At 46.8% G+C, this 17,797-nt stretch overlaps 1 protein-coding gene across 1 annotated transcript in view; it reads right to left on the bottom strand.

Moving 5' to 3' along the window:
• The window catches only part of Adamtsl3 (ADAMTS like 3), a 252,154-nt gene that overhangs the window by 37,503 nt on the left and 196,854 nt on the right, over nucleotides 1-17,797 (bottom strand). The window contains exons 20-22 of the mRNA XM_020176611.2: nucleotides 11,066-11,219; nucleotides 5,857-6,925; nucleotides 1,357-1,484 (exon numbers count right to left, since the gene is read on the bottom strand). Coding sequence (XP_020032200.2) covers nucleotides 1,357-1,484; nucleotides 5,857-6,925; nucleotides 11,066-11,219 — 1,351 coding nt within the window. The remainder of the gene's footprint in view (nucleotides 1-1,356; nucleotides 1,485-5,856; nucleotides 6,926-11,065; nucleotides 11,220-17,797) is intronic.

The following is a 17,797-nucleotide window of genomic DNA, read 5'->3' as shown; positions in this document are numbered from 1 at the left end:
AGCATGTTGGGAACCATGTGTTCTAGGGGAGGGAATCTACAACAGTCACTTTTGTGTCGTCAAACATTCTGTTCCATTCTCTCCTGGAGTGCCTCGGGGTCTCGGGAAGCTGTCTTGAGAAGTGACAAAACAGGAACCCTGAGGCAGGGAGCACTTTGGCTGTCAGCCCATCCATGGCTCTGAGGACATCACAGAGGCTCTAGCGGGAATCTAGACCCTTCTGGGATGGCTTAAGGGCAGACTTAAGAGGTACGGGGCGGGGAGAGCTCCTGTTCCCCTGGAGTTCCAGAACCTTGGAACCAAGCTTTCTGGAAAGGAGCTAATATTCACAGGACAGGACAGTCCGGGAGCAGTCAGGCTCTGCCCTGGGAAGGCAGCCAAAGAGAAGGCTCAGAATGCTCAAGCCATACAGATCCGAGGACCTTCTAAAGTCAACTGCTCCAACCTCCTCCTGAGAGTGAAGCATCTGTCACAAAGCCCGGCACTTAGCTGAACAAACACTGGATTCTAGTCACTGGTGTTGTCCCTGCTCCTGTCTTGGTTGATTTTAGTCACGAATGCTAGAAAGCACAGAGGAGGAAGCTGGGCAGTGGCTCTCTTGTTTTTATTTAGTCCCAGAACACCAGCTTGCCACCCGGAAACACTACTTAAAACTTTACCACCTAAAATATTCCTTTATAGTAACACATTTTAATATCAGAATGGCATTGTCCCAGGCCTGTGAAGCCGGACACTAATGCAGAATTGCAGCCTCCTGGAGGCAGTCCAAGCACTGGCAGAGATGCCCTTCCATTGGGAGGGACATGCCAACCTTTCAAGGATAATTCTCCATCCTTGGCTGGTGGAACTTTAAAAAGAAAGAAAAAGAGAAAAGAAGCAACGTCCCTGATATCAATAGCAGCGATTAAACTCTGTCTCATTAATTCCCAATGCTTTGAAAGTGAGCTGGAGAGCAGCTGTTTCCAGAGTGTGGTCCTCCAACCGGCAGGGCCAGCATCTCTCAGGAACAGCTTAGCAATGCCGGCTCTCGGTGTATTTGGGCTTTTTATTTGTATGTTCATTTCTGGTGGTACTGAGGTTTGAACTCAAGGCCCCACACTGTCTAAGCAGATGCTCTACCACTTCAGTTATGCCGCCTCCAGCCCCATCAGTCCTCAGGCTCATCCCAAACCTACCGGGCAGCCCTCTAGGGTGGAGCCAGCCACCTGCCTTCCCAAGCCCTGCAGGTGGCTGAGCTGCATGTTCAAGCTTGAGAACTGTTGCTCTAGAGTTCAATATTAGAAAATTGTGTGTGCATGTGTGCACGTGTGTGTATGTGTGTGTACAGACAGTCTAGGTTTCAATCACGGACATTACCTGCATACAGCACAGAAGAACTTTCCACATGTGAGCTGAGATGGCTAGCCACAGAACATTCATACAGTCCCTGTTCTCTCCTTGTAGGATTTCGTATCTGGAGTGTCCCAGTGTCATCCACAGTTACCCTGCAGAAGAGTTGAACAAAGAATGCATTCAAGTGACACTTTGAAGACTGCAAAGCACAGGCTTTGCACTGGCAGGGGTCCTGCAAGAAGGTGGTGGTGATCCCTGTCCACAGGAGAGAACCAGGTAGATGCGGAGGGTGGGAAGGCTTTCCTCGTGCATTGGACTCATGGTACATCACAACTGAATAGACACCTAGGCTTCCCATGCCACTTAACACGAGAACAGAGTCTTTGGGATGGACTCAACCCTTAATCAATTACATTTTTAAAAAGATAAGCTTAGCAGCTGGTGGGGGCAAGGGGAGGAGAGGCTCACGCCTATAATGCTAGCTACTTGGGAAGCAGAGATCAAGAGGATCACGGTTCAAAGCCGGCCCAAACAGTCCACGAGACCCTATCTGGAAAAAACCCATCACAAAACAGGGGTGGAGGAGTGGTTCAAGTGGTAGAGCACCTGTCTAGTAAGCATGAGGCCCTGAGTTCAAACCCCAGTACCACCAAAAAAGAAAAAAAAAATGAGCCAGCAAATGTATTAGTTTGCTGAATTTTAAACCCCCGTTTTCTGCCCAATCTCTCCTAACAGACAGGAGGTGTGGACTTTCACACAGGGAAGGTGTGGGCTTTGGGTAAGGCTGACTGCAGTGGATCAAGTCCACCACAGAAGTCACTGGAGGTAACGAGGCTAAGCCTAGAGTTAGCGTTGGATTCTGACCACCATGTTAAGAATCAAGCAGGAACTGCACGAGTTCCTTACAGTTTTCCAGTTACCAATGAAACTGAATGTAAGTCCTGCCTCAAGAATCAGTTGACAGGTGTGTCCTAACTAATTAGATAATTATTCAGAGGAGTGAGAAAGAGTCTTGGTTCTGCTTTTATTATTTATTTATTTTCTCAATGATTTGAATGTGCTTTAACCCTGGATCAGTGGTCCAAATTCTACGTACTCCACCACCTCACTTTGAGGTCTTAGCAACGTGGACTGCTCCGTCCTCTGAATACTGGGTCCTCATGAGCTGAGCTGGGTCACTTCCTCGATTCCCATCACTTCATGTTGCTGGCCCTGTGCTCCAGCCGTAATGAATGTCTAGCTGTTTCCAGAACATGTGTTCCATGGTCTTCCACCATCTGAGCTTCCCTTTCTGGGGAAGTCCAACCTACCCCGGAGTCCTGGATCAGATGTGCTCTCCCCTGCAAAGTGTCCCGGTGCTCCTGTGGTTATCCTCCACCCTCGGGCTCCCTCTCCGGTTCACATATTGACATGATGAACTATCTGTTTCTTCCCACCCTGTTGTGACCTTTTCAAGGACAGGAGCCAGATCTCATTCACAGCTGTGCAGTCTGAGGGCTTAGCACAGTGCGTTTTAGGTAGCAAGTTCTTTAAAAACTTCAAAGACTGAATAGAGGAATGACAGGAATACAACAGAGCAGTGGCACAGAGCAAAGGTACAGGAGGATGGAAGCCACCCTGCAACACACAAAGAAATACACAGAAGAGGACAGAAGTCAGAACAGCCAGCCAGCTACACAGCAGCAGGACTGCGGCAGACTGAGTTGCCAATAGGGTGAGGTTTTCACTGTCAAATTCCTATTGAGGGTGGACAGTTATAACCAGCAACTATATGTACACGCAAAATAAACATACAAGTTTTCCTAAAGTTTCATATATGTGTTTGTATGATCTTGCAATTCTCAAGTAATGTCTCTGTTTTCTGGGACTCGATTTAGTAGCCCATAAGAAGTCAGTGAGACTTGAACTCGCTGAGCACAAATGAACTTTACCTGCCAGGTGGGGCCACTCCGATCCCACTGGTTCAGTCATGGGGCTGGAGAACCAGCAGGTAGAGTTCCTTAATGCATCTGACCTTGGCTTTGAAGTAGTAGCAAAGCTGACCTTCTTCTATGGACCCTATCCCTGACTGACCCAGCCACAGCCTTCCCACCTCAGCTGAGATGTCACTCAGTTGTCACCCAAATAGCCACTCTACACCTATGTGGTTTCCTCTTGTTGGACAATGGCTCTCAGAAACATTTCTGAATTATCATAATGGAGATTTGTGAGACTCAGAAAAGCGTATCTAAAGGTGAGAACCTTCGTTTCTTAAAGGAAATTAAACATAAGTGGACAGATTAATTGGGTAAATTTCAGAGAAAAAAATATAAAAAAGAACTTTGTCTAGGCGTGTGGGAGATCGCTTCAATTTCGAATGGTCAATCTGACCTATGCAGAAGGCATCTGAGCCGGTGTACAATGTCAAAGCCTCCTCTTTATGTGTGCTCCTGGAGTCTCAGCCTCAGAACCTTAGGCTGGTCCCTTTCTATGGAGTCAAACCAGAACCACCTCAACTCAACAAGCATTTCTCTAAACCGCCATGCTCCCCCGTGTCACTGCAGAGCTTCAAGGGCCTCACTCAGGCCAACTGGTCACTTCAGCTTTCTCAGCCTCCGTCTCCCCACAATTTGTATGACAAAGCTGTGGACTCAGTCAGCAGTCTCCCCAGGGTGGCCCGTGACCTATGGGTCAGTGAGACGAAAACTGTTTTCATGACAATACGGAACCACTTTTCCTTTCTGCGGTCGCCTTGACCTTGGCAGTGGCAGCACAGGCAGTGGTGACCTCAGCAAGAGCCAGGGCAGAGTCCCCCAGTGTGGCAGTCCCGGCAGTCAGTAAACCGACAATTTTACTGACTCTCAACCCTGGAGTAGAAAGAGTTTCAGCTCGTGCAGAAGTGCTTGGTGTGACTGCAGGGGAGGATAACCAGCTCTGTTTTGCAGAACGTGGTTTGTATCTGAAGGGTGACTGGCAGACCAGCTGTGACCACAAGGGCACACTAGGATTTGCACTTGGGTATTTTGTACATCTCTCTCTCTCTCTTGTTCTTGCTTTCTCTCTTTCCATCTCTACCTATACATCTATTTATCTACCTATCTATTGTCTATCTCTATCTTTCCACACATCCACATATATTTAAGTGAACACAGTGAGCTGGCCAATTTAAAATAACCGGCAGTATTTGTGGCCAATGATAAAATTTGAGCTTTCAAGTGAAAATTACAATTCTGGAAACCTAGTATAAACATTGTGAACTTGACAGCTCCCTAAAACTTAGTTTCTTTTTCTGACAGGGATATTAAAGAATGTGTGTATTTTTAGTTTGTATAGTGAGATGCGTGAACATTTGAGGAGCTGTGTACCTCAGTGAGCCAATATTCTACAAATGACCAATGAATGGTGCTACAAGATCTCCCACGAGGGAAAAGCCCCATTCAAAGCGCAAGACCGATGCACAGACATCGCTGCACGAGTAGGAGCGTGTTGTAAACGACTTCAGATCTTTGGGAAACGGCCATTGTCCAGTGTTAGTGAGGCATTCGTGAAGACCGTCCACGGCTGTCTGGAAGGGGTATTGAAACAGATCCCTCTCCAACTAGCGTATCCGCAGGACGGAAACTTTTGACGTGTATTTCAACAAACACAACAGGTAGTAACAGACGCAGCAGCGCTTCTCAGACTACCCAAGCATGCAGAGGGGCGCCTTAATTTATTAAGTCAGACACTGGACAGCTTTTCAGAGAGATAAAGGAATTCCACCATTACCAGAAATTTGGGGTACTGCTCTTGCTTTTAAAAGCTATGTTATTTGTGTAATGTGACGGGCTCACCATTATTTCATCTAATGGATTACTACATAATTTTAAATTCTTCTCGGGTTTGGTTTCTAACAAGCTAAATAGTAACAGATATAACTCACATTAATAAAAATCTCTCTGGGTTATTCCATCATTTTTATATTTAAAGGGGTCCTAGGACCAGAAGGCTTGAGAGTTTTTTTTTATTTGGTGGTAATGGGGTTTGAACTCAGGGCCTCATTCTTGCTAAGCAGACGCTCTACCACTTGAGCCACTCCACCAGCCCCCCTTTTCTCTCTGTGTGTGGTGGGTTTTTTTCAAGATAGGATCTTATGAACTATTTGCCTGGGGCTGGCCTTGAACTGCGATCCTCCTGACCTCTGCCTCCTGAGTAGCTGGGATTACAGGTGGCACCTGACTCTTCAGTTTCATTTTGTGTTTTCCTGATGAGTTTCTTTTTGGTTTTGGTGGTGCTTGGGTTTGAACTTGGGTCCTCATGCTTGCTAGGCAGGCACTTTACCATTTGAGCCACTCCACCAGCCCCTCTTTAGTTCTATTTGGGATGGAAGCATTCTTAGGAGAAGGAATCTGTACACACGTGTGGAGTTCCCATCATGAACCTCCGGTTAATGTCTACCAACTCAAAAGGTAATAAAACTGCTATGAAAGAAGATGTTTCCAGGAAATGGAGAACAGCCATTTAGAAGACACTACAAAATGAGCCTGGTGTTCTACCCTTACTCACCTGCCCGAGGCTTGTAATGGCTCTCCATCCTTGGTCCACGCATATGTCACCTCACTGGGGCTCAGAGGGTCGCACAGTATCTCAATGACCTCTGTCTTCTTTGTAATGTATACTGTCTTTCCAATCCTCACACTAACTGTTTTATTAAATGAAACTGAAGGGGCTTGGCTTTGCCTCGTGAGTGCAGGTCCTTTAGGCTTAAATGTCAGCTTGCCTGAGTTCACCCCTTTTGAGCTTTGGGACACACGTCCTGCTCCCCCTCTGAGCTGAGCCATGGGTGGCTCCTCTTCCTGGATGCCCCGCCACTGCACCTGCGCTGGCTGCATGGTGGCTAACTCGGCTACCAGCTGGTATATCACCTGGGACGCCATGTCATCGCTGACCTCGCCTGTCTCCATCAGCTGACTCATGTTCCTTATCAGCTCGTCAAACTGAGTGGCCTCCATGCTGTAGGCTCCCTGCCTGACTGCAGCTTCGAACTGCTTTTTCTCAAGCTCCCAGGAGTCAGTGCTTCCCGTGGGATTGCGACAGCGGCCCAGCAGAGTTCTCAGGAAAGGCTGGCTGTGAATGTGGCCATCGCTCAGGTAAAGCTCATTTTTGTTGCTCCACGTCTGCTGCACCTTGTGCCACGTGGTCCCCACACTGTTGGCTGCACCGTGGTCCGCACCTGGGGATTCCCTCACGTGCTCTCGGAGGGACGGGTGTGCGATGAGCCTGTTGTCTGTCCCGATGAGTTTGAGGACGACACTTTCCCACGCAGAGCCAGCAACGCAGCGGTACACGCCGATGTCGGGGGCCGCGAGGCTGTGGATCTTGAGGGACCCCGACTTGGTGATGCCAAGGCGTTTGGAGTTCTGCAGACAGTGGCCGTCCTTCTCCCATTGGATCAGGGATTTCTGGAACCGTCGCACAGGACACTTGATTATCACAGATGTGTTGGGCAGCAAGTAAGCTCGACTGCCGATGGTCAGGTGGATCGTCTCCTCCCTTGTCTGAATGTAGACTCGCTGGACACTGAGAATCTCAGGCCCCTGCTCTCTAAGTCTTGTCTTTGTCTCTGGTTTCATTTCTGCAGGACAAAAAGAGAGAAAAGCAAATGCAAAAAAAAATATATAGAAAACTCAAAAATAAAATCTTTCTGTCAGTAACTTCCAAGTCTACAAACACATCTTTTTTTAGTTCTTTAAAAGCATGCAAAAATTAAACAGGAATATTATACATCCAAACGTTGGAGCTTATTTCACAATATTCCAGTACTTGTGGCAAATTCATTCATTTGAGTGAATTGCTAGAAAATATGTGAATTATTTTACAAAGCCCTGGACTGGGGAGGCATGAGGTCAAACGGCTCAGTGGGATAGAGAACGGTTATTGCTGCATTTGAGAGAGGTTTGTTCTATGCCATAATCACAATGGCCTCTAGGTACACATTTCCACCAACGAGAGGCTAGCCTGGGATGTTTGGCCTCCACGATTGGGCAGGGTGGCCCTTGGAAACCTAGTCTGGCTTGGAGCCATAGGTACCCCAAGTCTGAGGGAAGAAGCAAAAGGGGAAATGTTAGTGAATGCATTTAAAGGGTCTGAAAAGGAGGATGAAGTCAGTGACTGAAGATGTGACCTAGATGTGTCCGCTAAACTAGCATGGGGTGCACAGAAGCACTGGTAGCTGTGATCAGAAAACAACAGGTAGAACAGGGACTCTGAGGCCAGACCAATCTGAGTTTGGATCTCAGCTCCTACTGGATAAGTCACTGGATCTCTCTGGGCCTCAGCTATCCTACTGTCAAAGTGGGTTGTGCTGGAACCTTTCATCAGAGGAATGATAAAACTCAGTCAGATTGTTTATATCATGTGCACAACACAGTAGCAGACACACAATGGGCTCTCACAGCTGAGTTCTGTGACCCCCTGGCCAGATGACAAAGGCAAGTCCAGCCAAGACTGGGCTTCATTTGTTCCTGGTCACCAACACTAGTCAACAGGCTGGGGCCTAGGAGGGTACCCTCAGATCCTGTCTCCCCCCACCTTACTTCACCTGAGGGAAGCATCGGTGTGTTCTGGGGTGCTTCTGAGGGGGCTGTGATGTGGGAGGAAGTCTGCTTCCTCTTGTACAATGCATTTTGGTCCCTGAGCAGATCGTAGGTGTACCCGGGAAGCTCAGAGACTCCAGCAAGTGGAAGTAGAGAGGCTGGGCTTGCTAATTTCAGAGTCATGAAGTTGGGGCTGGTTGAGGTCCATAAAGCATCCGATGCCCAGCGGCCAGTGTGAGATGGCTCCTGATTAACTCCAGGTCCATTGGTAGCCAGACCTCCCTCAGCTGAGCTTGGAGCTTAAAGGTGACGGGACCCAAGACAGGTCATGGAGCCTGCAGGGGGGCAGCAGGGCTTAGCCTTGGTGATGAGCTGTGGCAGGAACCCAGCTGCTCCCTCTGGGCTGAGTGCGTATTCACAGCAAGGTAGGTTCTGTGGCCCCAGCTGGCCTCCTTCCCAGCCCTGCTTAGGCATTTGCTCACACTACCCACTGATTAGGAAGTGGCTTGGGAGTCCAGCCAATGATAGAAAGTCGTGAGCCCTGACTGGTTCCACACCATTGAACCAATTCCTCCCTTAGGACTCCTATAGATTCCTTCAGAGCACTGCCCTGAGTGTGGCATCACTGGACACAGTTCTTGGGCAAAAGTCTGTTCTGGTTTTGGGGGACTATCTCCTCCTAAATCTGGAAGTGCCCCATCATGGCAACACTGAGTAGGCAAGGGCATCGGCCACTCTGCAGAATGGCCAGGTGCCCACAGCAGCTTCTGCAGGGAATTCTGAGCTATGTGACCAGGCTAAGCCAGGCCTGTCCTCTCTTGCTGTGCAGGATGTGAGAAATGCCACATTTGGGGATTTTCTGGAGAACGAAAACCTCTCTTCTGTAGGTCCTCCTTTTGGGTCTGTGTGTCAGTCTGCCACGCAAACCAGCTTCAGGAGCCAGAGGACATCCACAACAGTTGCCTTGACCGCTTTCTTTCTTGTCCCACCATTGCCGTGACTCTACGCCTCGTGCCACAGTGCCTTGGAAGGTCTGGTGAGGAGAGCCTAATTATCAAGTGTTCGTGGGCTGCTGAAGAGGGCAGGGAGGCTGGGAGATTGCCACATTCAGCCCTCAACCCCATGTCATCGTGGTGTGAAAGCCTGGCGAGAGAAGCAACCAAAGAAAGGCCAAGTGAGGGCCACTGGTTCAAGATGATGACCAGAGGCCAAGGCAGCTGAAGTGGGTGTCCAGCTCAGGGTGACCTGGCCACTGCTGGGAGTACACACTCCTGTCTCCTGTCTACTGCACACACGACTTGTGTGTACAGCAGGCTGGGGAATAGTGGGGTAAAGGAAAAATACTACTGTCTTTTTTCTTCTTGCTTTTTTTCTCTAAAACTTGTAATTTTTCCTGCTCTCCATTTTGAGCCATATGACTTTTAATTTCACCCTGTGGCACTCTGCATGTCCTCCTGACCACAATGTATTCCCACATCTTAGAGGAACACTTTAGAGGGAGCTGACAGTAGGACTTTTTTGCCATTCTCCTTTAAGGCAGCTGACAGGCTAGTCACAATGCTGTGCGCCATCCACAATTACCAGCAATCAGACAGATAGGAGGCTGCATCAACGCACACCCGTGAGCCATTTGCCTCAGACATTCCTGACTTCCAGGGGAGTGTAAAACTTGGAATCTCAAGTTTTTCGAATCTCAAGATTTTGAAAATTTGTTCTCAAATGATTCCCAGGAGAGAAATTGTAATGCTGACCGCAAAACAGCAGAAAGAGGCGGCTAAGAGCATGGGCTCAGGAGTCAGACAGAGCTGTGGTCAAACAGGACAAAGGGTCCAAAGCCATGGGGCTCTGGGCGAGTCTCAGACCTTCCCTAAGTCCCTAAGTCCCTCCGTGTCCCTAAATGAGGTCAATGTCTGTGCCCAGTGTTATTGAGGGCACTGAATGAGACAATGCAGGGAACTCCCCTCAGTAAGTGCTCGATAAACCTTATTCCTTTCCGATGTAACTCAATGCTTTGATTTATTTACTTATCAATTCATTTGGGTGGCATTGGGGTTTGAACTCAGGGCTTCATGCTTGCTAGGCAGGTGCTCTTACCATGTGAGCCACTCCGCCAGTCCAACTTAATGATTTTATTATTTTGTTTTGTGAGTTTCTCCAGGAAACTTGTCAGTGAACCCAAGAGACACACACACACATAGGCACGCATACATAGATACACACACAGACATACATACACACGAACACACACACACACAGGCACATAGACACGCACACACACACACATACACATGCACGCACATATACACACATACATAGATACACACACATATACACACATAGACATGCACACACATACAGACACACATATGCACGCATGCACACACAGCACTAAAGTAAGACTAGCTCACGTCTTTTTCCCTTACCATAAGCGAGCTCGGGAGGGGTGCCTGACGTAGACAATGTCATTTATGAGTGAAAATTAAAGACAGTGACCAAAGCAAAGCAGGACAGGATCAGGAGCTCTTGTCCCAGTGTCCCTGTCCCCCACCTCCTACCACCTCTTGGCCTCCTTCACCTGCTTTGTGACAACCTGGCTTCACTCGCCGAGTCGCGTACGTGAAATGCGCACGTGCACGCGTAAATGTGTCCTCCGATGCACACGGACACCCACACGAACGAGCACAGCGCGTGTTAGCTTCGAGCAGGAGGCCATGATCGTAACTCTTGGCAAGCTTGTTATTTATAATTAACTGAAGCGCTATCCAAACTCCCATTCGTGTAAGCCGGCGGCACTTCATGTTTTCATCCTTGCTGGGTTTAGATTAATTAAGTGGGAAAATACTTGACTGCTTAAAGACACTCAGCTCCTCTCCTGGTAATAGGACGAGTTCAAACACACTCTGACAAAGGCAGGAAGGATGTCAGCTTGACAGCTCGCTCATGACTCAACGGGGGACCGTGGTGAAGCAGAGGTCACAGAGCCACTCAAAGACGCACTGAAATGGTTTTTCTCAGAAGCTGTGTCCTCCACAGCCCACCGCTGACGGCTCAGGCACAAGTGAGCTCTGTGCGGTTTGCCTCCCCACACTGGAAAGCGTGCTGAGCTGTGGGAAACGAACGCAGCGGGTGACACGAGTGGCACCAGCCTAAGGAGGTGAAACGTGCAGATTCGTACTTACTGCCACAGGCAGGCATCTGGCAGGGTCTCCTGAGAGAGGGTCCTGGGAGGTCCTTGCACATCAGGTCGCTGAGGGGCACGCGCTGGCCTTTGGCCGTCAGCCTCTGACATACCTGCGTCCTCCTCTGGACTCCAACACCACAGGTGACTGAGCACTGCAAGGAGAGGGCACGGCGTCAGCAGCAGAGGGAAGGGAGAGGGGTGAGTGTGATAAGCCAGGGGGAGGGAGAGCCATTTCCCCACTCGAACATCTTTTACGATACCTCTTACCTTCTTCCCACCCCTTTTCCTTCCTTTCTTTTTCTTTTTCCTTCCCTCTTTCCCTTCATTCTTTCTGAGATTAGTAACTAATTTACAATAGTTCATCAATGAAGGATTTAGTTTTTTTGCATTGTAATTGATACCTAATTTAATTTAGCTATTTGTTTATATGGTAAAATAACTTTCATTCAAAAAAGATACACACTCAGACGGGCACCAGTGGCTCATGCCTTTAATCCCAGCTACTCAGGAGGCAGAGGATCATGGTTCAAAGTCAGCCCAGGAAAATAGTTTGTGAGGCCCTATCTTGAAAAAACCCATCACAAAAATAGGGCTGGTGGAGTGGCTCAAGTGGGAGAGCACCTGCCTAGCAAGTGTGAGCCCTGAGTTCAAACCCTAGTACTGCCAAAAAAAAAAACTATTCATTGCCAAGAATATAAGAAATAGAAATGTACAAAAAGTCAAAGAAAACCCCAGGACAAGAGGCTGCCGAGCTCTACCAAATATTTAAAGAAGAACAAATACCAATTATTCTTAAATTACTCCACAATATTGAAAAGGAAGAAATTGTACCAAACACATTCTATAAGGCCAGCATTATCCTGGTACCAAAATCAGACAAGGACACATCAAAAAGAAAAGAAAACTACAGGCCAACATCTCTGATGAACATAGATGTAAAAATCCTCAACAAAATACTGGCAAACCAAATTCAGCAGCACACTGAAAGAATTGTTGACCAAGGTCAAGTGGGGTCCATGCTGGGGTGCAAGGATGGTTCACATGCAAATCAATAAAGATGACGCACCACTTGAACAGAGTAAAGGTCAAAAGCCATGTGACCATCTCTACAGGTCCAGAAAAGGCACCGGATAAGGTCCACCATCTTTCATCACAAAAACACTGACAGATGGGACGTTCTGCAACATCACAACGACATCGCAATGACACAATAACGACACAATAAGCCAACAACCAACGTTATAATGAGTGGGAAACGGCTGAAAGCGTTTTCTCTAAGATCTGAAGAAAGACAAGGATGCCTGCCTTCGCCACTTTTAATCGATATGGTACAGGAAGTCTCAGCCAGAGCGAAAGAGAGAGAAAGAAAGTTAGAAAAGAGAAAGTTTAATTCTTTGCAGATGACACAATCATATATATATAAACTCCCCCAAAGAATGCACCAAAAACTATTAGAACTAGCAAGCAAACTTAGCAAAACTGCAAGGTACAAAATCAACACATAAAAGTCTGTAACATCGCTCTCAGTCTCCAGACTCCACCTGGGTCCACCATGCTCCCTTTTGTAACTTCCCTAACTTTTAATAAACTCCCTTTACACCCACGTGTCCTGCCATGGATTCTTCCCCACGGGACACAAAGAATTTGGAAGTCTTCTGATCACAGACTCCACCCTGCCACCAGCATGTGGTGAAGACAGCCAGGAAAAATGGACAAAAGCCTTTAGGACCCAAATCATGAACCAACAGGGCTATGGATCTCTACAGACAAACAAGGTCTCCATGAACAACCCAGATGTCCACACGCTGAAAATAATTCAGACACCTTGGGTCCAAACGAGCCCCAAGGGAAAGAAATAGGAGCGACAATTCCCTCGTAGGGAGGGTCTGCTGCCTCTTGTCAGATTGACAGCTTGAAGCAGATTCAGAAGAAGAGAGAACTCCAGTCTCTCAACAACCTCAAAAAAGACTTTTTTGGGGTCTTGTTTGTCAGGGTGCCTCTGAGGCAGCCTAGAGTCAGGGAAAGTTTGGGACTCATAGAAAAACACTGCATTTCAGATTGACCATCCCGTGGCTTAGGCACCGCCCTCACCTGGCCAGGGACCGCCATGCCCCTCCCCTCAGTGATTATGGGTGGGAATCACCTGGTTCCCCCTTCCCATGGATTAGCCTAAGTTTTGAAAGCTCCTGGGGAAGAAAGGCCTCCAGATCCCACCTGGGCCACCACGCTCCCTTTTGTATTTCTCTTTCCTAACTTTTAATAAACTCCATTTAAGGCCAAAAATATCAGTAATGTTGCTAGTAAGTCACCAATAGTGATTTATCTGAAACTGAAGTCAAGAAAGCAATTTGACTTACTTTAGCTATAAAAAAGAAAGTACTGAGGAATGCATTTAACCAAACAGGTGCAAGAGCTTCATAACGAAAACTCTAAAATGTTCACCAAGAAATGGAAGTGGATGCACAAAAAATGGGAAGACATCCCATATTCATGGATTGGAAACATTTCCTTTTTGTAAGCTAATTGCTCAGGTCTTTTGCTGCGGGAACATAAAGCTGACCAACACAGAATCACCCGAACTGCTGTGTATAAAACACCACCATACTTGACCATCACTGCGTCTTCAAGTGATTTTAAAGTTTTAATGCCTTTTTTTTTTGGTATTTTAGGGAAAATTAAAGTAGCATTTGCTGACTTGCTGATTGCTTAACTGTAATTAATTCAAAAAAGACACTATAAAGTTAAGAAAGCAGATTAAAGAAACCAGAAAGAGGTTTGGAGTTATTTTTAATGACATTTTGATTTAAGAGAATAGCTTTTGCTAAGAAGGATGAGGACACAGGCGCCTTCACTCTATTCTTCCTCCTAATTCCCAACCAGTTTTCATTACTTTCTTCATGTAGCATCAAGATTTCTGAGCTGCTGTTCTGAACTGTAATTGTCAGCTGATTCATCTTAATTCCGTGCTTAAATGAATTCATCCCTCAATTTCCATGTCTTTTTCCAGGGTCAATGCATTACTGGGTTCTCTATTTTTAATCATCCTTGTATCTCATCCTGGCCCCACAGGCTTTTGAGAAGGGCTTATCAGAATGGTGGTCCCATGAGGCAAGAAACTCAGGGGACGTACCCAAACCGGGTCATGGGGAGCAGGTGGCCTCTTGGCAAATTATCTCCCGGGGAACAGGTGGTCTAGTTTCATGCAGAACCTCCCCAAATGCCCCTTTGGAAATAATAGCATTTTCATCTGGACCCAGACGAGGGCATGCAAACAAGGCCTTACGAGTACAGATTGCATCTCGCTGCACATCGAAGTGACATATACAGTCAATCCATCTGTCAGTCACCAAACGCCAGTCATGAGTACCACCCAAGCTCCACCCCTTATAAACACCCATCTGAACCTCAGCACCAGAGCTCTTGAGCCAGGGGTGCAGCTGTGAAGCCACCTTGCCAGGCCCGCTCCCCTCTTCCTGGGGGAAAGTACTTTCCTGCTCTCACCCTCAAAAAAACTCTGCTGCTCCTTTGCAAATTCTGTCTCTGCTCAATTCTTTGTTTGGGATGCCAAGGACCTGACATCTTCTCAACCAGGGTCTTCTGAGACCACCCTGGCTGCCTCTCTGTTGGCTTGTTAGATGGTGAGAGGGATTCAGAGACAATCCTTGGGTCACCCGCTCCTTCCCATACAGGTGCTCCTGGTCTTCCTGCGTTTGGTGCTCCCGTGAAAATGTGGGAGGCCCAACAGGGAGTCTGGTGGTCGACCTTGCTTTGCCTTTTCTGCTCCAAGGTCTATGGGTTCTTTTCCCATGACATCTAGCACCCTGAGCAGGCTATTACTGTCCTGTGTCCTGTGGGCACGCAGCGAGCCACTATGACTTGCTGACAAAAGCCTTTTATTAAAGGAAGCCAGTTCCTCTCATTTTCTCTCTGTTTTCTGTTCTATTTGTTGGTTCTTAACAAATAGTAGCTAGGCTTATGTTTTACCCCGTGTCTGCATCACCCACCCATCATCACCTCAACCAACCAACTTGACATCTTTGCTCTGTTCTGTCCCATTTTATGATTCCTTCCTTCCCTTGCTCCTGCTCTCCCTCCCTCCCTCACTTCTTTACTTCCTCTCTCCCTTCCTTCCCTCTCTCCTTCCTTCCTCCCTCCCTCCTTTCTCTCCTTCTTTCCCTCCCCTTCCTCCTTCCTTTTTTCTCTCCCTCCTTCCTTTCCTTCCTTCCCTCGCTCCCTCCCCTTCCTTCTTCCTTCTCTTTTCTTTCTTCCCTCCTTCCTTCTTTCCTTTCTTTTTTGTTGCTTGCAATGTAACTTTGCAATCCATTGTTTTCTATTTTTGTCTTCTGCATTTTCCTGACTCTCCCAGCTGTCTTTTTGCTTCCTTCTGTTGTCTTACAATCTTTTTTTTTTAAAAAAAAGGACTCAAACCTCCCCTTTAAGCCACTTTCCCCTGGCCATCATGACTGTGGCTTATTTGGTGAACTTTTCTCTGGAGAACACCTTTGCTGTGTGGGTCAAGCGTTGGGCTGTCCCCCACACCCTGACTTTCCTCTGTATACTTCGATTTCTCCCCCTTATTTTGATGCATAGATTTGGGGCTGGTGTTGAGTGACCTAGGCTGTTTGTGAACGAGTGTTTGCTTATTTTGCTGTAGGGAACAGGCTTTTCGCAGTTCACATCTGTCTGTCACCAAATCTCTAAGTTCTTTATGTACAGCTCTCTTCAGATTCTGGCATCTGAACATTTGATGTGAATAAGAAACGAGCTTTTCAAATAACTAATTCCCTGTGCAATAATTCAGCAATTGTCAACACCCCCATACCATTTCATCTCTGGCATCCTTCCTTGGTGGGAACTAGGCTTCTCCTTCAGCTGTCTCCCCCACAGTTCTGCAGGGACATTCTGTTTTGTCAGAGGAGGCTCATGGTCCCTGATTGAGTAATCTCTGTAATCAAGGAACTATTGAACAGGCCTTTCAGGGCTGCCACACACCCTCCTAGAGACATCTCCATCCGCTCCACACTGAGGAAATACATGTCAGGCTTCAACCTCCCCCTCATTCCATCCAGATTTTATGGCCTTTGGCAGGTGGGTTTCAAAATTTACAGCTTGGAATTGGAGCCATTTCATTGTTCATTGAAGACAGAATGTTCTCTCTTTTTTCATTCTCTTTGTGGGTTTTTATTGGATTTCAAAGGAGGAGAATGGAATTTCTTTAAATACCTTCACTGTCATGTTTAACACAGAGTCTTTTAAAAATTGATTCAAATACCTTTATTTTATTTGAAACCAGACTATTTTTATTAGCATACATCAATGGTACAAGGAGGTATCATTGTGACGATGCCACAGATGCAAACAGTGTACTTTGAACAAGTTCACCACCACTCTTGCACCTCTTCACTCCTCTCTCCTCAAGTTCGGTGGGTCTCATTAGCTGCCTTCATGGATATGTAACACACTTCTATCCTCTCCACCCCCTGGACCCCTTTCTTCCCCCTCCCCTCCATTGGACCCCCCCACTAGACAGTGACCCCTTTACACTCATGCCCACACCACCACCGCCATCATCGTTTTGGCTCTAGATTTCCCCGTAGGAGGCAAACATTGGTATTTGGCTTCCTAGCTTGGCTTATCTTGGTCAACATCATGATCTCCAGTTCTGTCTACTTTTAACAGAGAATATTAATTACTACTTTTCAGCACAGGGAAAAGCTTTCTGTAGGATTTCAAATGGATATTCTAAAACTACCACTTACCCCATGGTCCTTCTTACCCAGTTACCAGGTCATCTAAGTTTCCCACATCGTAAAAGACGCTATCAAATTTTTCTAAAGCTACCACTGAGTCATACTTGATTGCATAACAAAGTGGTTAGACAACTATTTCCAATCACTGACAATGTGTCTGAATTCTTCTCCCCACTAAGCAGGGTGATTTGAAACTGCCTTTCTGGATGGAGGTCTGACAGCGCGTTCACGACCCCGGAGGTGGGAAGATCAAGTCAACTGTGCCTTTCTCTCTCCCAAGGCAGCGGCCGGTGTCACATCTTCTGAGGTTTCCCTAGAGAGCTCGTGGGAATGACAGGCCAGAGTCCTTGCAACTTTGTAACTATTCATCTGTGGTCTTTGAACTTGGGTGCCAGTTTGGCAGGATGTATGGTTGCTGGCTCACATTTTCTGTCCTTCTGCATCTCAATATTGCTTTGTAGTATGAAATGGAATTGTTGAGAGGTCTGATGCCTGGATGATTCTCTTCCCAAGTAAGCAACTTGACTCTTTTGCGCTGGTACACAAATACATTTTTCTTCATCTTTCAAATCTAGTTATTTTAGCAAAATATGTCTTTACTGATCATTCTGGGTCACTGTCACCAGGTGTACGGAACACCTTTCAGTATGGTAAAGTGAGTCTTTCCTTTATAGTTTTGTTCTGTTATGTTATTTTGGTCATTTACTCTTTCACTAGATTTTCTCCACCTGTCTTTTTCTTCTATCGTTTGCACTTGAATCTTTTTATTCCTCTCCGATTCTCTTCATTTTCATCCCTTCTTAAATTTCTCTTTCTTCACTCTCTGTGTCTAGCTCCAGTGGGGTCCCTCTTCATCTACATCCTGAAAACATCCCCGGAGTTTTCTAATCCTTTCTGAACCCTGCTGGCTATGTTCTCATGTCCCCCTGTGGTTATTTATTTTTTTAATCCATCTCACTTCTTAGAGTTTCTCTTTTTAA

Source organism: Castor canadensis, chromosome 19 (genome assembly GCF_047511655.1).
Source record: "Castor canadensis chromosome 19, mCasCan1.hap1v2, whole genome shotgun sequence".
In the NCBI taxonomy this organism is placed as follows: Eukaryota; Metazoa; Chordata; class Mammalia; order Rodentia; family Castoridae; genus Castor; species Castor canadensis.
The sequence above is the reverse complement of the archived record's forward strand: the minus strand, read 5'-3'. Positions and strand labels throughout refer to the sequence as shown.